The 25,173-nt window shown below is 41.6% G+C and overlaps 1 protein-coding gene across 1 annotated transcript; it reads right to left on the bottom strand.

Annotated features, from left to right (window-relative positions):
• Positions 1–471: 471 nt before the first annotated feature.
• Positions 472–11,819, bottom strand: LOC128304771 (uncharacterized). The gene is made up of 5 exons (XM_053042001.1): positions 11,717–11,819; positions 5,053–5,133; positions 2,211–2,309; positions 1,123–1,184; positions 472–1,050 (listed from the first exon to the last, which is right to left on the bottom strand). Exons 1-5 carry the CDS (start codon positions 11,817–11,819, stop codon positions 472–474), a joined length of 924 nt encoding a protein of 307 aa, XP_052897961.1.
• Between the last annotated feature and the right edge of the window lie 13,354 nt (positions 11,820–25,173).

Genomic DNA, 25,173 nt, shown 5'->3' with positions numbered 1-25,173 from the left:
TCAAGTTGCCCTTTCAGCGTGATACGTTCATCGGTTCGTTTAACCCCTGTTTACTTTATTGATTGCCGTTTTTTATTGTCTCTATGCCTTGCATCTAATAAATAAAAACCCTCCCCGTGCTTTAGTTCACTAGTGTAACCGGTTCGTTCGTTGGGGCCACTTGCACGTAAAATTAGGTACTGCTTCATACCCGTCTATCGCCCCATTCGCGTGGTTGTTTGCGTGGAGCATCCCATTAACGTTTCCTTCTATTAATTTTAACAATACCAGCGCACCTCCAAGCTACGCCAAAAAGGTTAATAAATAGTACAATATCACATCCTAAAACCGAGCAAGAACTATTTACAACCACCTTCCGGGCCACACGGTTTGTGCCAGCAGAGAAGGAATAAGGACTCCTCATTGATAACCTCACTGTAACGTTTGAACAATATAATACACATTCCGCATTCCAGCAACACATAGTCCCCCCTAGTCCAGCGAAACATCGGACAGTTGGGCGGTGATTCGTTCCTTGTCGCGTTTGCTCACCGGTCGATTGGTTCGTCGTCGTACATTTCTTCGTCCACCATCGACGGTAAGGCCCATATCCTTTGCGTGGTCCGCACCCTTTGTCTTTTCACTATCGGTGGAGGTCGATTCCGTTGGTGCGGGGGTCGTACTAATTGGTACATCCGGTGTAACAACTATTAACATCCCTTCAGAGGGCTCTTCCTCCGTCTGAAGAGGCTTTTCCTCCGACACGCTTGTACCCGCGCGTGGTTCGCTTGGCATCGGTTTAAACGGTGTGACGGGATTGTGCAGTGCTTTCAGCTGATTGATACGCGTCTCTAGCACTTCCGCTGGAAGTGTTCCGACCGAATCTTCGTACTCGCGCTGTTTGTTCATTTCGTACAGTTGCTGAAGCTGATTGTAAGCCCCTTCGTCCATGATCGGTGCCGGTGGCATTAGCGAATCTCGCAGCTTGTCCTTGTTGAACTGTTGCCTTTGCTTCGTTTGCTTAGACCACGCCTGCAACCAGGAGGTGGAACCCCCGTTTCGGGTTGGATTCTTAACCGAAAAAAAAGAAAAACAACAAAATGTTAGCAAAAGGCTGTTAGCCAAATACAGCTCACTACTTACTCGCACCGAGTTCGCATATTCGTCATTATCGACGTATCGTTTGCTACTGCTCGCTGCAGCTCCTGCAATAAGACAAAAAAGGAATGAGAATGTTTGTCTATTTTTAAGTTGTCGGTTAATTAACTTTTATTTTATTTATTTATTATTTTATCGAGGAATCTATTTAAGGAATGTTAATGTAAGCAAAATTCGTAATAGAAAGAACAATGATTCATTACTGTCTCACATTACCATCAAAGCAAACGTAGGCTTGGGTCCGTTCCCTAAATTAAACTAAAGCTCGAGATTGCATACTGTCAGGCGGACTTTCAGCTCAATTGACGAATAAGGCAAACTTTTGCTTTGGAAATAATTTCTCTTCGGAACAACCCAGCCCTCTATCGTCCCCTTCAATGTCGCTTGTGTTCTATGTTTCTGTTCTCCTTTGTACATAAATAGTACGCACTACTGTTGCGAGTTATTGGTGGCACTACGATAAATTGGTAATTACACCTCCCGCATAGAGATTATTGCAGGAGATCAAAGGAGGCCAATATCAGACGTCAGTTGCCAGCGTAAAAATACACAGAAGTTGGTCAACTAATCAGCAATCGGGGACTATAACTATGGACGACATCCCGTTGGGATTAGAGAAGGCCCTACATCCACTCCAAGGTCTTGGCCAGCTGCATGAGACCTCTAGAACACTCATAATCAAGTGCAGTCATCTGGCAATACATTATTCCGACCTTTCTGGCAGAGTTATTTACGCCATCGCTGAAATGACTAGGACCGCTGGAGGTCAACTAGGACCTATCACGACTTAAAGGACTTTCATAAATATATCGTCATTGCATACATACAGGACATGTGTGTATGTACACCGTATGCAATATACACTCATTACCGAGCTAACCCGGAATAAGGTGCATCCTTAGGATTTTGGAAGGAAATGTCCCGCATCCATAGAGCTATAAGTTAAAATATTTACATAATAACATGAATAAAATATAAAAAATAAATAATAAAAAAAAACCTAGCTCTAGCTACTTTATAGAACTTTATAAATTTATTTAGCTTTACAATACGTTACTACTGAATTAACTTACCAATCGGCCTCGTATTGAGCTGTGGGCCCAACTCTAGCTGTACTTGAAAATCTGCATGCTCACCAAGCCGAAATCCGAACCCTATCCGCGAGTCCGTTCCTGGAGAAAGAAGAGTACAAAATAGAAGAAAAAAACCATTTAACTAACCCATCAGAGTCAAACGAATTAAACCGACACGAGTCGAGCCTTAAAACAACATTTTACACGCTCGTAGCGAAACAATCCAACAAGACGGCAAAAAGCCACGAATAGCTTTTCCAAGGGTAACCTCGGGAAGTTCTTGGTTTGCCTAACAGTAACGACAGCCCCTCTTATTCCTCTTTCCATTCCAAAGTACGAAGGTTAATGATGTGACTTAAAACAAATTGAACTGTCCACGGCAAGGTTGAATGCCGTATAATATTTACCGGGGGGGTTTCATTCATTTAACCCACTGCAACGACAAATTGAATCTTGAAGCGACTGAAAATCTTAAAAGCAACCGTCTTGTCCCAAGTTCATCGATCTTCTTAACTGTCCATCAATGCAACTGTTACAAGGATTAATTTATTATTCGATTTGGATTAAATCTCTATCAATTTCAATTAGCAGCAAGCGAGTTTAATTAATAAAACGATCCCCAGGTTTTCCCTGCAGGCTAATAAGATGTGATAGACCATCAGTGCTAGTTTTATCGACCTTTCGTCCCTATTGATATTCACTTCGTTTCTTTTATTATATTTCTTTCGCTTTCCTGGCTGTTGATCATCCCATGCGCAGACGTTTTGTCGACGATCAAACACGATCAAATAAACTTCAGCAAAGGAAAATAAAGTGCGATCCTCAAACGGACAAAACTTTCCTCTTCGGAGATTACGAATGTCGTTTGCTCAGTTTCGTTTTCTTCTCTTTGTATTGTGAGAAGAAAACAGGAGAGGGAAAGATGGAGAAGATATCACGAGCATGTTGCAATAACAGCGGTTTTAAATAATTATACTTTATGGGCCATATTTAAATCTGTTTTTCCTTTCTCGTTTCAAAATAAGATCTGTGATCCTGTGTACTATAATTTATAACTTGTTACACGTACAGGGAGAAATTGATTTCTAATTTGTTGGCTTGCATAAGCTGCAATGTGGCCACTAAACCCATGCACCGCACAGTACACATGTTCGCACGACATGCGACATGAGCCGGCTACTTCAGCGCCACACACAATTGATGTTTATTTGTGTCCCTCCCTGTTCATAAACATCACCCATACGCCGCCCCATCCTTCCGGCAGATCCACTGATCCACCACCACCACCACTGTGTCCGTCCCAAAACCAAACCCCGATCCATCGGTCCGGATGTCTGTCTGCAGCGGCGGATGCAAACAGAAAGGGAAAGTTGTCCCAATCGTTGCTGTTGGCTGTTGTGTGCCAGTGTGCATGTATGTGATCATCGTACGGCGTCATCACCGGCAGCGTCATCGGATCGGGTGGTCAACGGTGGTGCTATCATCAAGGTTTTGACATTAAAATGAAGGAGAAGCGCCCAGTATTAATGACGGCAGCAACAGCAACAAAAAAATGCTTCTTCATGATTAGCATTTTGTGCAACCAAGTGCATCCGTTGTGGTTTTTTTTTTCGCCAGACGGAGTGCGGTTGAGGAGCAACCCGTGTCTTGAAGGTATGTGATTAGCGAAAGATGACATTGGGAAGGAACAGGTTGGTCACTCTAAACGGAAGCGATTAAGTCCGATCGCTTCAGTTGTCGATGTTTATACAGATTATTACAATAAATAATAAATAATATAATAATAGTTTTTATTTGAAATTTCTAATGTTAAGTGGCGAAAATACTGAAGAGATCCAGAGAGACTTCAATGCTCCGTAAGAAAAGAACATTAGATATTTAAAAAAAAATCATTCAACAATATATTAACTGTCTATTTTTGGTATAATTTTCTCTTCTATTTTTGAATGTTGCCAGACTGAATATCGATGTGCAACGAGAATGGTGAAAGTTATATTTGCATTATGGCATAGAGGATTCCACAAAACATTGATAATTATGAGTCACTCGTGAGGAACTGTGTTGAATTATTTTTAATGCCATATACTAAAATTGTTGTTTTATTGATTTATAAACCTTAATACACCTATTTTAAAAACTACCAAATTAACCAAATAAATGTTTTACGGAACATACTTAGTTGATCCGTTCATCCGTGACGTTTATGGCGTCACATCCGGTTTGCGACCAAACAGAGCCATGCCCGCCCACAGATCTTTATGATTCAGATAATCTAAACGACGCGTTTTCTCTCTTTCGAAAGGCAAAACGAAAGAATGTGTAATCTTCCTTTTTTTGTAGTTTTGCTCATGATTTAAAACGCTCAACAATGTATATCAACGGAAAGAATCTGTTGAAACGTAATAAAGTTTTCTTTTTGCACATCTGACCCGGGGACGATTGCTTCGGACGACCGCAATCCACCTCTATAAGCCCACCAAACAAACGGCCAAACAAGCTATTGTTGAAAAATTACGAAATTAGGCACCTGGCCACCGAAAATAACGGGGCTCACCCGACGACCTACGCGTCTTTTCCGTTCCTTCTTCTCTCTCCCCCTTCCACTGTCCATCATTCAATAATCCTCTTCTGTTTTTCTTCCGACCACGATTAACCCTGTTTCCCACCCAATGCCCAAAATTTCCCCAACCTCTCTCCGGGACTTTGGATACACGGCTGATCGAAAATTACATAATTTGCTTTGCGTTGCCCGAATTATGCCCGGCCACCCATTTCACCGCCACGGAAATATTTGCATTCCCGTTTTGGGGTTGGCCGGGTTCCGATTAAATTTCCGACTTACCTTTCTTGATCGGTGGAATGTTGGAATAGACCAGGGAAAGTATCGATGGCAGCTCCTCCGGCACGATGAACGCATTTGTGACTGGGTGGTGCACGGGACAGCGAAGCAAAAAAAAAGGGAAGAAAGAAACGGGGGAAAACAAATGAGTAATGACAGTAGGAAACTTTTTTCGAATGGACAATGCGGAATTACGGATAGAGCTTCATAAATGAAGCTTTTAAATAGTCAAACCACGTGATGTTTGTGTCGATCTGCACACAAAAGTCTGCAACGGTTCAGCCGAGCGCGGTTGATTTGCGGGATGAACATGAGAAGAAGGCACATTTTGATTAAATTATTCAACCAGAGATAATGCTTTATGATTTAATTTTTTGCGAACGAATTGCATAATTGTTCGGTTTGTTTTGCACACAAAATCTCTCAATTATTGTCTTGCAGTGCGCGAGAAACAAAAGATGGACACAAAAATGCATTATGGTTGGAACAAAATGTGCAACAACACAAAACGTTATGCCAACCGAGAAAGGAAAGGTGACCAATCGCTACCCTTTGAGGCTTTCTTTTCGGTCGTTTATAATCTTTAGTCATTTTAATCTTCTTCTTTCAGGCAGCAGTGCTGTGCGCTAATGCTTTCCAGAAAAAAAACTTTTAAGTGTTTTATTTTAATTAATAATACAATGGAAACATGCATCTCATTTGGTAGTTGTGAAGTGCCTTAGCCCTAAAAAGAACTCAATGTAAACTTATTATCCTCAGTATGTATGCTTATTTACCTACATTATTTACTGAAAATAAATCAGATATTAATTATTCACTTTATCTAACACGTATTAAATTCTTATTCATCTATTTTAAGAAGTAAAAAAAAGATCCCCCGAAAAAAGACTCAACGTCAAACTCATAAATGATCGCCATCATCAGCAGCACGTAATTGATCTTCATCAGCAAACGAACGCCAAACTCTTCCCTCCTAATAATGACGTTAAGATACTCTCTCGAGAGCCTTCCAAACCAAGGAACTGTACATGATATTGATGGTGTCGGGCCGTGACTGTAATTCGCATCCGACCGAATTCAATCAATTACCCTTGCTCAAGTGAGCGGTGCCCAGATGGAGAACGCGTATTGTTTAGGAAACACATTTATCATCAGGCTCTATTCAAATGGTGCTTAGAAACACCGAAGAGATGATTCGAGCAAACCATCCCCATTTCGGACAAATTGCTCAACCATAAAAAGAGCAGCAAGCGGAAACACTACCTGCTGGGCGTGAGAAATCTTAGATTGAAGTAATTTTTGCTGCTCTCTGCCTGCGTTTACGTAAGCGATCCGAAAACCTGTTTCCGTGCACAACCCTGACGCATTATGCCACGTAAAAGGACACTGCCACCCAGGCCACCCTAGCCACTCACATTACATCCTTCCACAAGCGAATCCATCTGTACCAATGGCTTGCTGGCATCTGCTGGTGGTAGCGATAGTAAAGACCTTGGCACGTGAAACGCGGCACCGAAACCAGCCACAGCCCACCCGTTCGACTGCATAACGAAGGACTTAAACGGGCGGATAGCGTACGAACCTGTTCCGGAGCTGGGCAGGCTGCAGTGTGAGTGGCCGGATTTTGCTACGTTTGTTGTACGGAAAAATATTCACCACTCTATTAGCACCACTACCATCAATCAGTTCGAGCTCGAGAGGAGGAGAGTGTGAACCAAGGGAGCACCTCTGTATGTGTGTGTATGTGTGCTATTTTGATTTTAAAACACTTTGAAAACATCGGCGAGGCATGAAATGGCCTTTAATGCGGTGGTGTGCGTTAGTGTTTAGCTTGCTCGGTGCTCGTTGTTTGGGTGAGTGCATACTAATAAAGTAGTTGAAAGTGAAAACTAATCGATCGGTCACGAAACTGATTAAATCAACGATCGATGAATGCCACTGCGGTGGTTTTTGCTGGAGCGAATGAGACGTTGTGCCGCTATTCCGTTTCGGCATGAAGATACCTTAATGAGACTCACTAAAAATAAAGCACCCAGAGCAATGAATTTGCAATAGTACATAAAAATGTTTTATAAAAACAACCCACTTTACTATAAATTTGCATGCATACCAGTTAGTGGAGAAACTTTTCCTTTTCGAAATGTCCCAACGGTAACGATTGTGTTTCTTACCACTTAGCGCTAATGTGTCGTATTTCATGAAGATGAAGTAATGTGGTAAAGATTAGTGATCGTTTCGCTTTAAGTGTCGCTTTGGCTTAAGCAGCGTTTGGTGCAATCTGCACACGTGCTAGAGACGCTGCACTTAAGATCGCTGCAAATGTTTGTAATGCATGCATGCGCATCTGGCGCAATGTGGGTCAACTCGTTCACAAGAGAGGTTTGTTGATGGCAAAACCTGAGTAGCTAGTCATATCCAATCTTTAGTGCAGGTGTTTGCTATTCATCCCATTCATGCCATTCTATTTACGAGCTGTCGTTTGCTTTGGTGATGCATTTTTCTACTAAGCTATACTGCAATCTGCACAGGGCAGCATAGCTAAAATTTGCATAATTTTAGTTATATAAGCTATACATTTATATGGAAATTTAAAAAAAATAAATGATGGATTTGAAGGTGATTAAATGTGTTTTTTTTTAACTAAAATACTTTATTTGCGATTATTTCAAATCGTGCTTAATTTTTCAATTAACTATTATTTTCCATTTCCGTTTCATTTTCACACTAATTCACACCAAACCAAAATACACAATTTAGTTAAAGCTCAATCAAGCACGGCCCAGTTACGTTTGAATCCCGCCGACTATGTTTGCCCTTGTTACGCAATTAACAACATTAACTATTTTTTTTTTTGCTAGTTCAACGACCGTCTACAACAGCACTGGATCACTGATCAAAGAGGGCTACCCGGTCAAATGTTCCCCGTCTGACCTTGCGAACTAAAGACCCTCCTCGCCCACCCCAACACACCGTTCACATCTTCCACATTGTGCAGTGGAACTCGGCTTCATTTGGGCATTTTTTTTTGTTATACTTATTCGCATCGTTTTAGTTTCAACCTCACAAGCGACGGGAAATTGTTTAAACCAGATTCCACGGCGTGTAACACAAAAAAAAGAAGCTAAACCACCCCAAAAGCACAACGTAACACCAAAAAATGGCTTCCCAAATGAGGTTACACTTTGCACGTCATGTCTGTGCACACGGCCACAGAAGACGATGATGATGATGATGATCGGGTGGTGGTGGTGAGGTTAGCGATGATGATTGCGATTATCGGGTGTGATCGCACTGATCATATTCACCCGACCGGTCAGTGCGGACGGCCGAACGGTGTCAATGTCGTTCCGATTCGGGATTGAACGTTATTGAACCAACCATTCCAGGGCTCACCGCACACGATTGAACCGTGCGCCGCTGCAACCAGCAACATAAAACGCATAAAGCTCGAGGTCATGTAACTTTACGAGCAACGCACAATGGAATTTTCGCTATAAACAGTCATTTCCATTTCCATTAACAGCGAACGAACGCCGTTCTCACACGTTCCACACTGTGAGGCGGGTTTTATTATCACACGCACATGCACACTTTTGCATTTGATTTTACTTTCAATTTACGATTGTCCACAATTATTGCGTGAGCTTGAAGGAAACATTAGAGTCACATCATTCAACGCATCGTCACAATGTGTGGCGGTTCTTCCCAAAGGGTCATCAACGTATCGCATGCGTATCGTAGGACATAAATGCTTGCATTTCTCAGCCCATGCAACTATGCAAACATGCGATCGTGCGTCGAAAGTCTTATAAGCATGAATATCGTTGTTTGAGTTGAATTTGAGTTGAGTTTTTGCCAGTTTAATACGATTCCTTATATTAAATGTAGGACTCATTCACGCTAAAGGCACGCTAAAGATTGTTTTCTCTTTACATAAATTTATGTTGAGGTTATGAACTTTGTTTAGATTTGCAATAAGTTATTTCATCAATAAGGATCAATTTATTGCAAATTGATAAAGTATCAGTCGTTGGTCGATCTGTACTACAGGCAGTCCCCAAGATACGCCTTTTTTTTTTAAATCAACATCTGAGTAAGTTTATAGCACAAAAACTAAGCAAAAAGGTGAAAAATTGGTCTCAAATTCATTTTTTGTCACATAAAACATTTCTTTCTAACTTACTTTAACGTAATCTTTTGTAAAAATTGAATGATTCGTTGAGTAAATAAAGTTCAGAAAAAGGAAAGGAAGTTGACTCTGTGACTTTGAAGTATAAACGAAATTGCACCAGAATTCGACCTACGCGGAAATTCGAGATTTCTCGGGTTATAGCGGTCCGCTATAATAGCGTATCTCGGGGCTACATCATTCCTGTACATCTAAACTTATTTGTACCTCTCTTATTCTCGCGTTTAAGTCTCCTGCTGTAAACCTCCTCTTCATAAACATCAATCCAATAAATATTAATTGAACGATACTTCGAAATACACCTTCTAAAACGCTATTACACGAACGCTTAATTTCAATAAACCCTCCTATATCTTCTCATTTACTAACCTAACCACTCCATTAAACACCCAAATGAACATCAATCAATCAATCAAACACTTTACCCGAAGGGGGCTTCATTTACCCGGGCCCGGGAGTGTTGCCGCATTTATTACACCACCACGGTCAGGCAAACCTTTCGGCTCCATTAGGACGCGTCGATAACAAGCTGCTCGATGGCAGTTTCCGTAGAGACATTCGTCTCCACGCACATTTCCAACGCATCCAAACACCGCCGAAGGCACTTCACAGGTTCGGGGGCATTATTTTTTATCCGAGCCTCACGAACCACTGAAGAAGCCGCGCCATGAGTTTGTGCTTGTGCTTATGAGCTGGCGGTGTGAAAGTGAAAACGTATTAGCGTTGATAAATGCGCCTCGTTCGTGCGTTTGAAGCATCTGCTGCAGGTCAGCGCATGAATCGTGCATGCTTTTTTGCCTTTCCTCTATAAAGAGTGGGCGCTAATCAAATTAAACATAAACCGACATCGCATGGAAGTGTTGATGGAATATAAAAGGTTAAAATATTGCCCAATTCCGATGCCCAGGGCGGTGCGGTACGGTAGCACAACCTGTCACATACCTGTTCCGTGTGTTTGTGTGTGTGTGCGAGGGTAAATGCAGCTGGCCAAGATGGGCATGGAATGTGAAAGATGATTTCTTAATTGACGAAAAATAAGACGATAATCAAATTTATTTTCACCGCCTTATTTGGAAGGGAAACTAGTTTCGAACGGAACTGTTTGCTTCAAGCGGGGAGGCATAATGGAAGGTAAATTGTGACTGTTTCCGTTAGAGTTATTAACACATCTTAATAGGAATACACCAACGCATAATGTGTGGTGACGAACGTGAATATCTGTGCGTTTATAAGTGCGTTTATAAGGGGTCAATCCTGGTCACGGCACCAATGGTTTAAATTGATCTGTCAACGGAAAAGCAAATGATCCATTTGATCATCTATTGCGACCTTCAACATTATTTAATTTAATCCATAAAATCAAAATTATTACTAAATTAAAACATTAAATTAAGATCTGGTTCTTGCATTGACATGTTTCCAAATTCTTCATTAAATATATTTCATGTAATAAATAAACTTTTGAGTCATCTGTCATGTTTGGATTGCGCAGATCAACACATGCTCATTTATTTGCAATAAATTTGTTTAAAGAAACGTACATAAACCTACAATGTGAATCAGTACACCCTCTTACGGTGAATAACAGACACCAAAAAAATGGTTGATCGAGTTTTGCTTCCTTCAACATCTCAACTGAACAACAATAACAAACCGAATTCAACTTGCCGAATGTTGCTCGAAATTTTCCAGCAAAATAGCTAATGTTTTCCACTTGAAACCGCTACATATACACACAGTTCTCGCCTTTCTCCCTGTGTGCACCGATTGCACAATTACGGTGTTATGCTTTTGCCAAACAATTGCATGAGCGGAAGAAATCATTTGTTTGTCTCTGGTTCGTTCGAGCAACAGCAACAGTTCCCGTTTTGTGTTCGCGATTGGCGTAAAAAATCGATCACTTTCGTCGTACTCGGCTATCAATGAACGTACGCGCGTACGGTTGTCACTGTTGCTCGGTGAGGATGGTGCAAAACGGAAAGGAAAACGGAAAAATCATAATGATAGTATGCACCCCACGGTCGCAGCCCCAATTGCTTGAACGGTGGAAAAAAGGGACGGTTGGATGTTTGTATGTACGGCGAGTAAAAGCTGCTCGTTACCCGGCCAGCCGGCAGCCACCCCTGGTTTTTCCACCCATCGTTGGCATTTCCTCACCGAAAGACACACGTGCACGGAACGGACGGGAAAGGGACTTTGGTGGAAAAAAACCAGTTTTAAAGCCTTCATTTCCCTCCTTTCATTTTCATTTGCACACGTAATGCAATGCACTGCTGTAATGGGTCTCCGTACTACAGTGACGCACTGATGCACGATTGAGTCATACAGCCGTGTCCCGGTGAGGACTCCCAAGCAAAAAACGACTCTTTGCTGACCTTTTAGCAGAGATGACGAAGAAAACCCATTACACTAAAGTTGATTATCTTGGCGCGCTGGTCTGTACTCGTTTGCAGACATCCCTGCCGTGGCCACACTTACATGAAACGGCATCAAACGCTAGCAGAAACAGCATCAACAGCGATCCCAACAGTGGTCGTGGCCTCTGCCTAGCACGCAATCCAATTAGCGATCGTTTCATCATCGCCACGATCACGATCTTCGTCTCTTTGACACGGACGCCTCTGTACGCCAAAAGAGTTGCGATGTGATATCGACGTGCGCAGCAGGATAAGCAATCGATGATCAGCAACAGTAGGTCTAACACCGGCTCAACACAATTACGCACACCATTTTTCTATCCAGCGCCAGTACAACACCACACACTTTTTTCTCTCTCACTTGACTGCTTGGTTGTTGGTGATCAGGAACAATTGGCACACACATACACACTGCACTGCACACCGTTGGTTTTCCCCCCCTAGTGAGGACGTGACCGAAAACGGGATTTTCTTTTGGCCACCCCAATCACCTCGTTTGACTGTGCCTGGTTTTCCGGCCGCCGTGCAATTGAAGGCGCAATCTGTGTTCGATAAGAAATTTGAAGACGCACCCGCGAAAGATCAAGACCTCCCCACTTGATATTCCCGCGTGCAAGAGGGCAAGAGAAAAAATAACAAAACTTTCTCACTGCGGAATTTCGATTTCGAGCCAACACCACTTTGGGTCTCGGGCGGGTTCGTCTTCGTTTTGTGGTTGAGCGGCGATCGACAAACACACACCGTACAATCCTGCGAAAGGAAGCCGCCAGACGCTGGTGCAGGTGAAACGATTTTCTTTATTGCACACGGCCGTTACCCAAATAAATACAAAACGAACACGGTCAACAACAGCAGCAGCAGCAACCATGCAACCAACACACAACCTGAACAAGATTAACGCTGATAGATTGGATTGCACACTTCGCGGGGTCACTCAAAGAAACTACTGTTGGCGACGATTTCGTGGGGAAGCGTTTGCACCAAACTCACAAACACGCACAGGAAGGCCAACAAACAATCGCAACCAACCGATGGCCTTTTGCAAATGATCTCGCAACGATCTCGTGATCTCGCTGGCTTGCGTGGAACGGGTGACGAGAAAGAACTGCACGGTACGGCAGACGACGAACCGCTTCGCTGGTTGGGCTTTGAGTGACTGAAAACTGGTTGGTTTGCCGTACGCAACAACCGTGGCCACACGGTGCAACACACCGACAAGCAACAGCTGTATGTGGATAGTCCGGTTGCGTTTGGAAATCCGCAAGATGATGTTGGTGGTGGTTATCATGCTGTTTTCTCCTTTCCGTTGTACAGATTCAGGCACACTAAAGTGACCACCGATCAATACTATTTTATTTTTTTTGTAATCCCTAGAATAAATTAAATAATTGGAAAAAATAGAAAATATAAATATGCTAGTTTACATGCTAAAATTACAGTTAATTTACAATGAAAATTACAATTACAAATTTATGATTCAAATTATAAAATACAATTACATTTTTAAGCCATTCTGTATGATAAAAACAGAATATGAAATTCACATCATGTAGTAATTCCATCTGTGTCTGCCACTCCACATAATCAACAATGTCCTTGGAAAAGAATCCTTTAGACTAAAATCTAAATCTAAAATCTAAAATCTGCTTTGTTATAAACTTTATCAATTACTTAAAAGCTTTAACTGACTCTGCTTTAAGAACTGCTTTTATTGGCTTTCAAAATCTTTTTATAGAGCAATACGGTCTGGCCGTTCTTGAGGAAATTAAAAAAAAATCATTTTATAGAAGAATTAGTATGAAATCTTTTAAAACTAATGTTCAACTTTCCTATGCAACTTGAGAGCTTATTACGAGCAACTTCACCTCTCTTAAGCAGCACAGAGGCATTTTGAAGTATTTAATTTATCTTCAAATCAAAAGCTATGCAGTGAAGGGTGCATTAAATGATAATTTAATCTTGTCCCCTCTTTTATTTGTAGCATTATTAGTTATTATTACAACTTACATTTTATTACAAAACGAAGGATAATTCTTATATATTCCTACACCCCGGAATCCAACACAAATGTCAAAAGGGGAACGCACGAACATTTCTTCTTTCTTTTCGAAGTCTTCTTTTTTCCCGACCCACTACCGAAGTTTGACGGTTGGCGTAACGTCAAACGGAACTATGGGACTAATTGGGTGCACATTCTGTCCATCATGCACAACGGGACTACCCGTTTGCAGCACACTTTACGTCCAAAATATCATCTTGTTTACCATTTTGCAACAGGGAAAAAACTCAAAAACGTTCATTATTTTGTCGAGTTCGGACGTCGTGCTGGTCCGTCGGAGTTAAATGTTTTGTTTTTGATTGCAAAAGAATACTTCTTAGCAATATTTGACGCGGTTGAAGAGAAGAGAGTAAGTGAGCTGTGTTCTTGTTCTATTTTTCCTGTGGTTTATCTTGTTTGCGTCTGTTTTACATGAATTCTATTCTCGCTGGTGGGAAGTTGCAGGCGCAAAGCAGCATTTACTCGGTTCTAAATGGTGGCACGCTTGAGTTTGGCATACAATCTGGCGAGTGAAATGTGATGAAGAAAACCATGTGCAGTGGAAAGGTACGCGAAATAAAGCGTACCGTTGTGCCGTAATGATGAATTGGCTCGTTTTTCGTTCTGAGAATCATTGCATTTGCCCGGTCTGGAAAGCAACGCGTCCTCACGTTTTATTGTTCGTCAAATAATGCCGTGAAAAGTGAGTTTTTCATTCAATATAGTCCAAATTTTGGAAACGTGTCTGCGGTAAAAACCCACTCCATTCGCAATCAACACCACGGGACGCGCAAGTGTAGAAGAACGAAGCCTAGACGTTTTTCCCTGCCAACTGTGTTAATTCTATGTACGCGCTGCGTTTGAACGATGGTTCGTCTGATAACATTGTTCTGCTGCAGATTGTGAAACATTCGGTGTGAAACGCGTGCTGTGAAAATGTGGAGGTTTTAGAAGCGTTTTCTTTATCTCGCAAGAGAAAATATGTTCTGTGGATATTGTTCACACTGTGTGTGCATTTGTTTGGTTGAAACGGTTCTTTCCGAAATTCGTTCCCCCTTCCGAGAAAGGAAACAGAACCGAGATGCGAGTTCTGTGTGCGTGTGTCGTGTGCAGCCTGCAGTAACGGAATGCGAATAAAGTGGCCAAAAGGGGCAAAAGCATTACAACCGCATCCAAGTCACCCGAAGGAAATGCGTCTCGTATAGGAAGCGCGCGGTGTGGTTATGTTTTGCAGTGCAGCATTTTCCCTGTTTTCATGAAGGAAAAAGCCTTTGTGACGGTGTAATGTGACGGAGTGTGTGTGAGTACGCGCGTGTGTTTCAGTTGTGGAAAGAAAAAGCTAAAGGATAACCACCGAAACACACCTTTTAATTATATCTCCACAAAAGCAAACGTTCAGCGTGGAAGGATCCTTTTTTGTGGCCTTTGTGTGTGTGCTATGCTTCAAACCGACACGGCAAAATGGTTCACAAAACAGGTAAGAGCATTTAATGTACCTAAAGAAAATCGTACCTGTTTTCCCATTAGCCTTTGTACGTCTGCTGCATGTGTCGGGACAGCCACAACCTGCTCCTCCGCGTGTAGCTTTTGTGTTATTTGAGCCGCAAGCTCCTAAGCCAACTTGAAACAACATTTTCTCCGTCTGCTATGATTCGTACCCATGCTGTTGCTACGATGCTTTCGCCTCGAAGCACTTCGTTCACCAAAACCAGTGACATTTCTCACGCGTAAATGTCACGTAAATTAAATTAAAAAGTAAAGCAAATATTTTTATTTTCACAAGGTAGATAAAATGATGCTTGCGTAAGTAAGAAATGGGAATAAACAAAAATGTAGCTCAATTGTGAAGCATTTGACATTATTTTCCATTTAATTTTTAGCTTATTGTATCTCGCTTACCAATGGTTTTCTATACAAATTAATATGTTAGTAGTTTAATTTTTGTTTAAATATGCTTCAATTTTTTTCACAACACGCCTTACTTCCACTTGAATTCCACACCACACCTTTAGCCAAACAAACCGTTCAAAATTCTTTCTTATCTTGACCATTTCATTATTCAACTCAGGGTCGAGTGTTTTTTTTTTGCAACAAAATCATACCAAACCAGCCGTTGAATTTTAACCGTTTTTATTGTACCAATTCGAAATTTCCCACTCTTCCAGGCGTTCTAGACGCACCTGGACCTGATCGATATCGGTATGATGTTTGAGAACAGGTTAACTGGTGGGGGGAACGATCCACAGCAGAACCAGTTATTCCAGTTGGCACAATCTCGAACGCCGTAGCAGAATGTTAACGATCGGAGCTTTATTATTTAAATGTTGAAGCTCGTTAGAATGTTCCAACACCCGATTGCAGACTATAGTGGTTTGAAAAGTAGCATAAAATCCAAAATTTGGAAGGCAAATGGGAAATATCAAATGTGTTGGGTTGCTGCGTTATTTTGCGTGTATTTGAACACCCTCTATACAGGCCTCCCACCTAAACAGCGTTATCAGTTGGACCAACCACCGAGACATAAAGCATCATTTCGCGATAAAAGCGTGCTGTGGCCCATGGACCAGTGTGCGAAAGTGAAAACGCGCTTCCAGTTGAATTGTTTGTGCTTACTTACTTTTATGTGTCCAGTCGCTGATAAGATCAGTTGGCGTTTTTGGTCGAAGGTTTGTGAAGTTGTGCTGCAAGGCACTGGAGATGGTACGGTGGCAAATGGATAATCTTAAGGCTTGTGCGAATCGAACGGGTTGATAAGGCAACACACGGACCCTGCAATGGAGGTGACATTCAGACGGTGAAAGTATTATAAAAAAAATGTCCAAGTAAGACTTTATTGCCGAGAAAAGAGGGTTTTTGATTGGGTTGTAATTATACAACAATTTTGTGCTAAATTTCATCAAACTTGTTGTAATGTTTTCAATACAAGAAAGGTAATACTTTATTCCCTCTACCCCTTAATGGCCCTTCAACAACTACATCGAAGGGAAGGGATAAATACACACACAAAAATGCATGTAGCACCGTTGCAATGTGTGTGCGCTTTGTACAACGGAAACATGACAGAAGTCATTACTCTTCGATTGGAACGCACTCAGTGGGGGTTTCAATGTGACTGCGGAATTTACGCGCCTTCATATATAGGATGGGACAACTTTCCACAGAAGGACTTCGACGTAGACGCGAGATCAAGATCGTGTATAAATTTCTTTTCACATACACACCGAGCGACCAAAAGCCCAGGCAGCTGATCTTTTTTTTTTCTTTTCGCAACAAACCTTGTCTGGACAACCATATAGTCCACGGAAAGAAATCACCCCCTGTCCGGCGAATGGCTTGTGATCCGGTCGAACGAAACGCGCCACGAGAGGGTTTATGTTCTGCCGTTGGGATGTGTTCGTTGCGTGTTCGAGAAAGAAAGACATGTGAAACGTTGAACTCGGTTGGGCAGTGGCCATAATTAGGAGATGGTTTATTATTGCACTGTTCCATCGAATGATACGGCAGTGAGTTGGGATTAAGAGTAATGGCAATTTGTGGCAAGGACATTAAAATGGAGACAATCAGGGGAAGACGGTGGGGATTATGGGGTTGATGTGTCTGCAATAATAATTCAGATTAACTTTATTAAGTTATATCACTAAGTCTAGCTTAATCCACGACCCATTTATTCGTGCGTGAAATGTAGTAATAATTTTGGTACTTTTTCATTAAGCAGCTCTGGTAAATATTTATCTCAAGTGATTACGCTAATTACGGTCCGATGGGTTTCGTCTAATATTCTCCTCCAATCCAACATTTTTTTTGGAGAGTGTGAAAATCAGAGGAAGGAACAGGGTGCTTTTTTTCTCACCAGCAAGGATCTCTTCACCGTGTTTAGTATTCAGTGCAAGGAAAAGTTGAATAAATAGCGTTACCATATTCTTTTTTTTATTCGTGTGTGTCTGGATGTCGGTTACGAAACGCCAGAGGGTGGCGTACCCACGGTCATAACAAGGTAATGAGATTAAGACCAGAAATAGAAATTGGTTTACTCAACCAGTCAGTCAGGAAATGCATAAAAAAAATCATGGTAATTATTAGCTGGGGCAGCAAAAGGGCGGAAAATCTGTTTATGTTATCTTATGTTCGGTGGCCGTTGATTGGTTTCTGTGGTCCGCAAGATATTGACAGGCATGTTTTCCTGCTTTGCTGGTAATATTAAGGTTAAATATTTTGCTTCCATTTCGGAAAATGTGTCATACAAGAGGTCTTTATACTCCGAAACACGTAATTAACACATCAAACATTTTGGAACGCTCTTGACAATGTCACGCGAAATGACTTTATCGGCTTCCAGACCGGTTCAAACGAATAAACCTTCACCTTCTATACGAAGGTGTATGAAGCCCTCGTCTTTCATTAGTCATCAGTGTCAACGAGGGGCAAATGTACTGGAAGAAGGTTTATGTTATGTTTTACCTTCCGGTAAGGTATTTGAAATGGAAATAACCTTTTTGTTGTTGAAGAAACACATCAGAGAAATTGCGTAATAATTTGTTACATTCCATATTGTCCACTGTACCACAACCGATAGGGCGGTGCAGTTCGCAATCTCTGTTAACCTTCTTTTACAGTATCGCTGAAAGTAAATAAAGAAAATTCAGCATCTTTGTTTGAAGCGTAGTGTGGTGTGTCTTGAAAGTCGCTTTCGCCCAAGCGAAAGGTCAACGAAATCGACGCAATCGGGCAGCTTCTTGATACGCCAAGAACGCACACTTTTACTGACTATCAGCTGATAATGGCAGCTGTTTGCACGAGAACGTCGGACGTATGAGTATTTAAATGCAACGAGAGCCAGAAGCATAATGGTGTTTGAGGAGGATTCTAAGATGAATTTCTACTGACTTGTGTTTGCTGTGTGGTTGCAGTGATGCATGATGATATGCGATTGTTGATGTACTTTTTAGTCGGAACTTAGAAGTCTGATGACGTTGTAGGGGTTTTATTTGAGCCTTCCTTTAGGCATGAGTTACATTGCAGCTTGTATTGTTGCATTCGTTTGGTATCCTGTAATTTTTCTGGCTTTTATTATACTACAACAGGTATAATATGCTGATAATTGTTTGGCCTAAGACAGTAAAACACGTTTTTTTACTTATTTATTATTATTTATTTTATTTTATTTTTATTTATTATTATTTTTTTTATTCAACATACATTTCTTCAAGGGTGTTACAACGATTATAGCCGGTTTTCAATTTTTGGTTACTAATTTTGTAGTAGCATCATTGTCATTTGCCTCAAAAAAGGCCTTTGTTTCGGCGATCACCTCTTCATCCGAGGAAAATTTGTTCTCAGAGTACATCCTTTTAAGATCTGAGAAAAGGAATTAGTCACTGGGAACCAGATCTACGAAATACGGTGGGTGGCGAAGCATTTCGTGGCCTAATTCATGAATTTTTGCCATTGATTTCACTGATTTGTGGCGCGGTGCGTTGTCTTGATGAACAAAACTTTTTTTTCTTAAAATGTGGCCGTTTTTTGGCGATTTCGTCCTCCAAATGCTCCAATAATTTGATATAGTAGTCGCAATTGATGGTCTTTTCTTTCTCAAGGTAATCGATGAAGATTATTCCTTGCGAATCCCAAAAAACTGACGCCATAACCTTGCTAGCTGATTGTTGCGTTTTCCCCCGCTTTGGAGCAGGTTCATCGCGTCCTGTCCACTCGGATGACTGTCTATTGGACTTTGGAGTGAAGTGAAGAAGCCAAGAATCATCCGTGGACACATATCGACGTAAAAACTCGGATTTATTTCGCTTAAACAGCTCCAAACACTGCTCCGAATCATCAACTCGTTGTTGATTTTGTTCAAATGTAAGCTCGCGCGGCAGCCATTTTGCACAGAACTTTCTCATATCCAAATACTCGTGAACGATATGTCTAACACGTTCCTTAGACATCTTTAGGGTGTTCGCTATCTCGATAAACTTCACATTACGGTTGCTTTTAATAATTTCGTATTTTTTTTAAATGTTTTCTTCTGTAACCATCTCGTTTGGGCTTGGCAAAAGTTGCGTCACACAAAATGCTCTAGCCTACTAAATTATTGTCCGAGTGCTGTCAAATTTTGACAGAACGCGTTTCAAGGTTGGTACAAACAAACAAAAAATACGCATTTAAATCTACTAACACGATAAATGTGTTAGGCCAAACAATTATCGCCAAACAAGGCCCACCTGTTATCTAGCGAGGAATATTTTTATTCTTGAACCATTGCGAGGAATATTTTCACCCATTTCAGAATGATTATTACCCAAAATTTAATTTTACTCAATCACCATTGTCCATTAAATGGAGAGCACCATTAAAAAGCTAACTACACACATCCGCACGTAACATAATCAATTTCGGATGAGTCTGTTACAAATCTTCATTACATAATTCCACTCTATTACTACGGGGCCTTTCTTTTGGCCACAATCCAAACCGTGCCACGGTTCGACATTTTTCCCAGCTTGCAAAAACCAGCAAGACGAAATTAAGTTCTTGCGGCAGTTTGCTCTGTACGCAGTGTATGTGGTATGCCATGCTTGACCCCCGGCTCACACACACAGACAGGGAAGGTTCGTACACCTGGGTCAGCTGTTCGCGCGGTACCGTATGCTTTTGGGGGCAGGTTGCGCCTACCCCAGGAATTTCCAGCCAAGAAATAACATAAATTGTCATTAAAACTTCATTTCGTCGCTCGTGTCGCCCGTGGCTTTATGACACTTTGGTGGGATTATGGTTGCAGTAGCGCATTGTGGCTGGTGGATGGTTTAGTCGGGGATCTTCCCTGCCCCGGGTTGTACGACACTGATTGGTTATTGATTGTCGTGCAGGATGATGAAGGAAAGTGATTGCAATTATGGTTATGGTGATGGAAAAGAAGAAAAAAAGATCATGTACACAACTACCATTTTTCATCGTTACCATCTGATCGCATAAAGATGAGGAACCAAATGGAACCACCATCATATCTCCGGTCAAAGTCCCGCGGGACGCGTATACATGAATGTTTCTGTTTTCTGCCGTACAAGGGCTAAACTTTTACGCCCATAACTGGAAACCGGACATCGTTGTGTGGTACCAACGGAAAGAACAGTAAAAAAACAGAGGAAAACATGTACAAATTGTAAACTAAAAACAAAACAAAAAACCAAGCAATATTTTCATTGGTCTGTTTGGTGCTGCCGCACGCCGCGGAAGGCCGGTAGTTTGTGGGAGTTTTTGCTTTCTGGTATAGGTTGGTATGGTTTTTGCTTTTCATTTTATTGCCCCCAACTAGTCGCTCATATGCGTCACTGGATGAACGCGGTTGAAACGGAGAACAAGTTATTACACCAGCTATGGAGGAGTGCAATGGAGAAGTTGGTTGTCGCTGCGAAGCGATAATGATAAGGGACGACTTTTCAACTCGTCCAGCACACGACGTGGCTAATTGGTAAGCGACATGTGCAATTTATCGATAGATAAGTGGCGAGTAACTATCGATACTCGCCTAGAACTTTTTTATTGTTTTTTTTTTAAATAAATTCATTTGTACTTAAGGGAAATATATAAACTCAAAAAAGGGAAATAATTCCTATGACTCTGAGACCAAGTCGGAATGCCTTGAATAACCGCTCCTCAAGAGTTAATCATCATCATTATAAAGCAAACCACACACACCGCTTGGCGATGAGTAATCGCGAAACACCTCACGCTTCGTTCATCAAACCCCGGTTCGGTTATGAACCCGGGGGGTGGTGGTGCACTCAACGAACCAGGAACGGCCGCCATAGGGAAAAGCTCCTTTATTCCGTCTGATTCCATCTGGAACTGTGCTCTTGTTTGCCGTTCTTTGTAGGGTTCAAGACGCATTTGCAGTGCCGGTTTAACATTGCGTTAGCGACGGTTAAAACCAAGTGTGACTAAACCACGGAAAAAAAACGCTGCCTGGTGCCTGGTACGGGGTTTGTTCTCATTTCGTTTGTAGCACTTTAAAAGATTAAGAATTGTAAGAAAGGTATACCAAGCTGTATTATTTAGCAATGGTAGAACAAAGTTGTAAACTTAAATGAATCATTAAGATCAGAAATTATAAACAGTTTTTGCGATTTAACAATATGGTGCTCCGGATCCTGGTCACGGCACCAATCTGGTTTAACAATGATTTTGAGATAATAGTTAGATATATCGTATCGGTTTTTTATCGTTTGTCTTGGTCTCGTGTTGCAAGTTATCCATGTTACCGTGCTAGGTGTCTTCTTTTCGGACTTGACTCTCTCGAACATAGACGAATGACGGCGCAGTGCTTATTTCTACACAAGGTTATCAGCGGTAAAACTGACGCCCCGTCCATTCTAGAACAAATTAACTTTCATGCTCCTAGTAGGTATTTAAGAACACGACCATTTTTGACTACTGAGTTTAGCTCTACAGAATTTGGCTCGAACGACCCCCTATTAAAAATAGTTAATTCATATTGTTCCATAAATAACTATGTCGATCTTAACACAAGTATGTATAATGTTAAATTAATCTTGCGTAGCACGCTTTAAAAGGTTTCATGTATACTATGAGTTTTGGTATAGTTATTTAGGCCACATTAGACTGGATGACTTTTAATTAATAAACAACAAACAATAGATATAGGCTCATTTTTTTGTTGCTTTTTTGTATCGTGAAATATATTTATCGTAATTTTTTCGTGCTCAATGGAGATGGGCAAAAAGTGGGGGTTTATCTCTAATTTTTTAATTACATAAAATAGATTCCCCTGGCTTGCTCTGTGCTTCATTAGGTGCCACTTGCAATCGGGCTTTCGGATCTTCACAAAAGTATGTAACTACTGCTCCTACAGCATGTGCCTAATCTCGTTTCAGACTACTTCACATCATTTATCGGTCAAGCAATGGAAAAGGGTCAAGTGGGAAGATAGCATCTAGAAAAGGACTTTCGATGTGTGTTAGAAAGTTAGATAAGAATATTTTTCACCTAAAAATATCAAACAGTAGGAATGGTTCTGGGTCACGGCATGCGGCCTCTTGTACGTTGATCTACGGAGCCCGGAAAACCACAAATGTGAAGGTCATCGGTCCATCCCTTTATATAGTTCAAGGTATTGATTAAAGAAAAATCGTCCTGTTCTTTCGCTGTCTGTCAGAAGATTTAAAAAAGAAGCTGTGAAAGGCATAGCGTGTGTGTTCGCAATGATTTACATATTCGCAAAACAGTGTTAACATGGTACCGTCATATCACACCGATCCGTTCGTAACACCATCATTACGGCCAGTAGTAGATGTGCTAAAGAGCAAAGGAAGAAACAATCTCGTGAACGTGTGGTGGTTGCTTTTGCCACGTCGATTAGCTCGACTGCCGATGCGGGTTGTATCGCTGCTGCTGCTGCCGGTGGTGTCATCTTCCACGGCAGAGAAGCCTCCCAAACCACCAATGTGTTAGTAGGTCAAACAGGGGTCGCCTTGAGTGTGCCGTGATGTTTCTCCGGTTTTCCAGCACCAACGGGGCGTGTGTGTCGTACCGGTAGAATCTTTCGAACCCGATTTCAACACTCACCCTCTGCGCATACTGTCTCCCTACAATCGCTTAACGGTCACAGTGACATGACCCAGTTGTAGATGTGAAGAAGGGGGAAAAAAGCACAGTTGCAGTTGCAAAGAACGGATGGAAGGAAAAACCTGACGCTGTGACGTGTTTGTGGGGGGGGAGAAGGTTTTTCCACAACCAGCAGCTGACCCGTGTGCTGCAGTCAGTGCAGAAGGCTATTTTTCGCTCGAAGGCTTTACACCACGAACACCACAACCGTCCGCTCGCTTGTGCGCCACCCAGGCTGAAGGGGCCAGTTTTGAAAGTCTTTAATCTTCTTTAGCTCCAGCAATTTTCCAGTTCTCCGGCGAAAAGCCTTATCTGGGGGGCCCTCTTGCTCCTCAGTCAGTCTCTAAACGGTTCTTTTTTTTTCTCTCCCCTTTCGTTGCTAAAACTGTTGCTGGTTTTCCGTTACTTGGGGGAAGGTTTTTGGCGAGTGCGGTAAGTTTGGTAAACTATAAAAGTGAGAAGACCCCGTTAGGACAATGTGAAGAATTGATGGAACTTTGTACAGTACAGTTAAGCGTGTTTGCGATGTTAAATGTAGCGTTGTTTTTTTTTCTTTCGTGGTAAGTAAACAGCAATTAGTTGATATATGTGCTGATAATGTGGGGTGTTAATTGAATTGTAAAAACTCCACTATTAAGCACCACACTTAAGACTTGTGGAACTGCAAAAGAAAACACAATTCTTTTTCTTTTTTTGTTTTTGTCATTAAAATAATGATTTTTTATTAAAATCACTTTATTTTCATTTACCGCTTAGTGTTGTATCCATCCCTTTTTTCCGAGCAGTTTATATTCACCTTATTACAGACGCGATTCCACTCGATTCTTTCACCACTCCACAGTCGGCATCACACACCAAATCTGATTACTTATTTAAACACCAAAGTACGAAACTCATCGAGTCAATAAATTACGAAACCGTTCCTATCACACACGCTCCCTGGAGGAAAAGCGCATCACGTCGGGTGTGTTGTGCGGATGCTCGCTCTCGGTCGCTTTATTACATCCGACCAGGTCGACCGTTCGTTCGTGTGTGTGCACGTTAACTGCTTGCTTGGGCCGGAATTAAATTGGTTCCATCGACGGCTCTCTTAGGCCGATCAAATCGATCGAATGGGGACAGAAATGGTGCTCGTTAGTATCGTGGCGTTCATCAATATTTATTACCTTGCTGTCTTTCCATGCCAAAACCCCCAGGAGTTCTAAGGTGGATTAGTAGTAGCGTGTCCATTAACGGCATGGATAAATACGAGCGTTTAAATTAGTAGTGGAATGTGTGCATTGTTTATACCCGGTTTGTAGGTGCAAATGCATAACTCTAGTGCGAAATGTGCCTGTCGATTCCATCAAAACAGTATGCAATTATGCGACGGTATGGTCGCGTTTTCGTCCTTACAGGAATTGCTTCCCATTGCCATAGAGGTAAAGCATACTATTTCAACGTTTCAAACGATACATCGCTTGCCCCATTTATTGACTGATCGTTTTGTTTGTTATTGATGCAAAATGCAATTAAGCAAAAAATTGTAAATGGTTTGAATTCGAAGAAACAGCTTCGTTGGGTGCGTAAACATAATCGCATCGGGTGCATCGATCATCAATTATTATTGCCTTCCAACTGACTGCTTCCGTTGATTGTTGTTAGGCCAATCGGGGTTTAATATCGGCCTTTAAAAACGCGCACCGATCAATATGAAATAGGTCGTCCGAATAGGTGCGTGGTAACGTTTCCATGAGCGACAAAAACAAAACAGCTATATATTTCAGTTCGTGCTGCCAAAAACAAAACTGCTGTATGACGCGATTATTCGACCTGCTGCGAAGCGTACCGCGCGAAGTCGCGAAGAGGAACCAGCTGCGTGA

The sequence above is a fragment of the Anopheles moucheti genome, chromosome 3 (genome assembly GCF_943734755.1).
Source record: "Anopheles moucheti chromosome 3, idAnoMoucSN_F20_07, whole genome shotgun sequence".
Classification (NCBI taxonomy): domain Eukaryota; kingdom Metazoa; phylum Arthropoda; class Insecta; order Diptera; family Culicidae; genus Anopheles; species Anopheles moucheti.
Note: the sequence above shows the minus strand (reverse complement) of the source record. Positions and strands in the feature narration are given on the sequence as shown.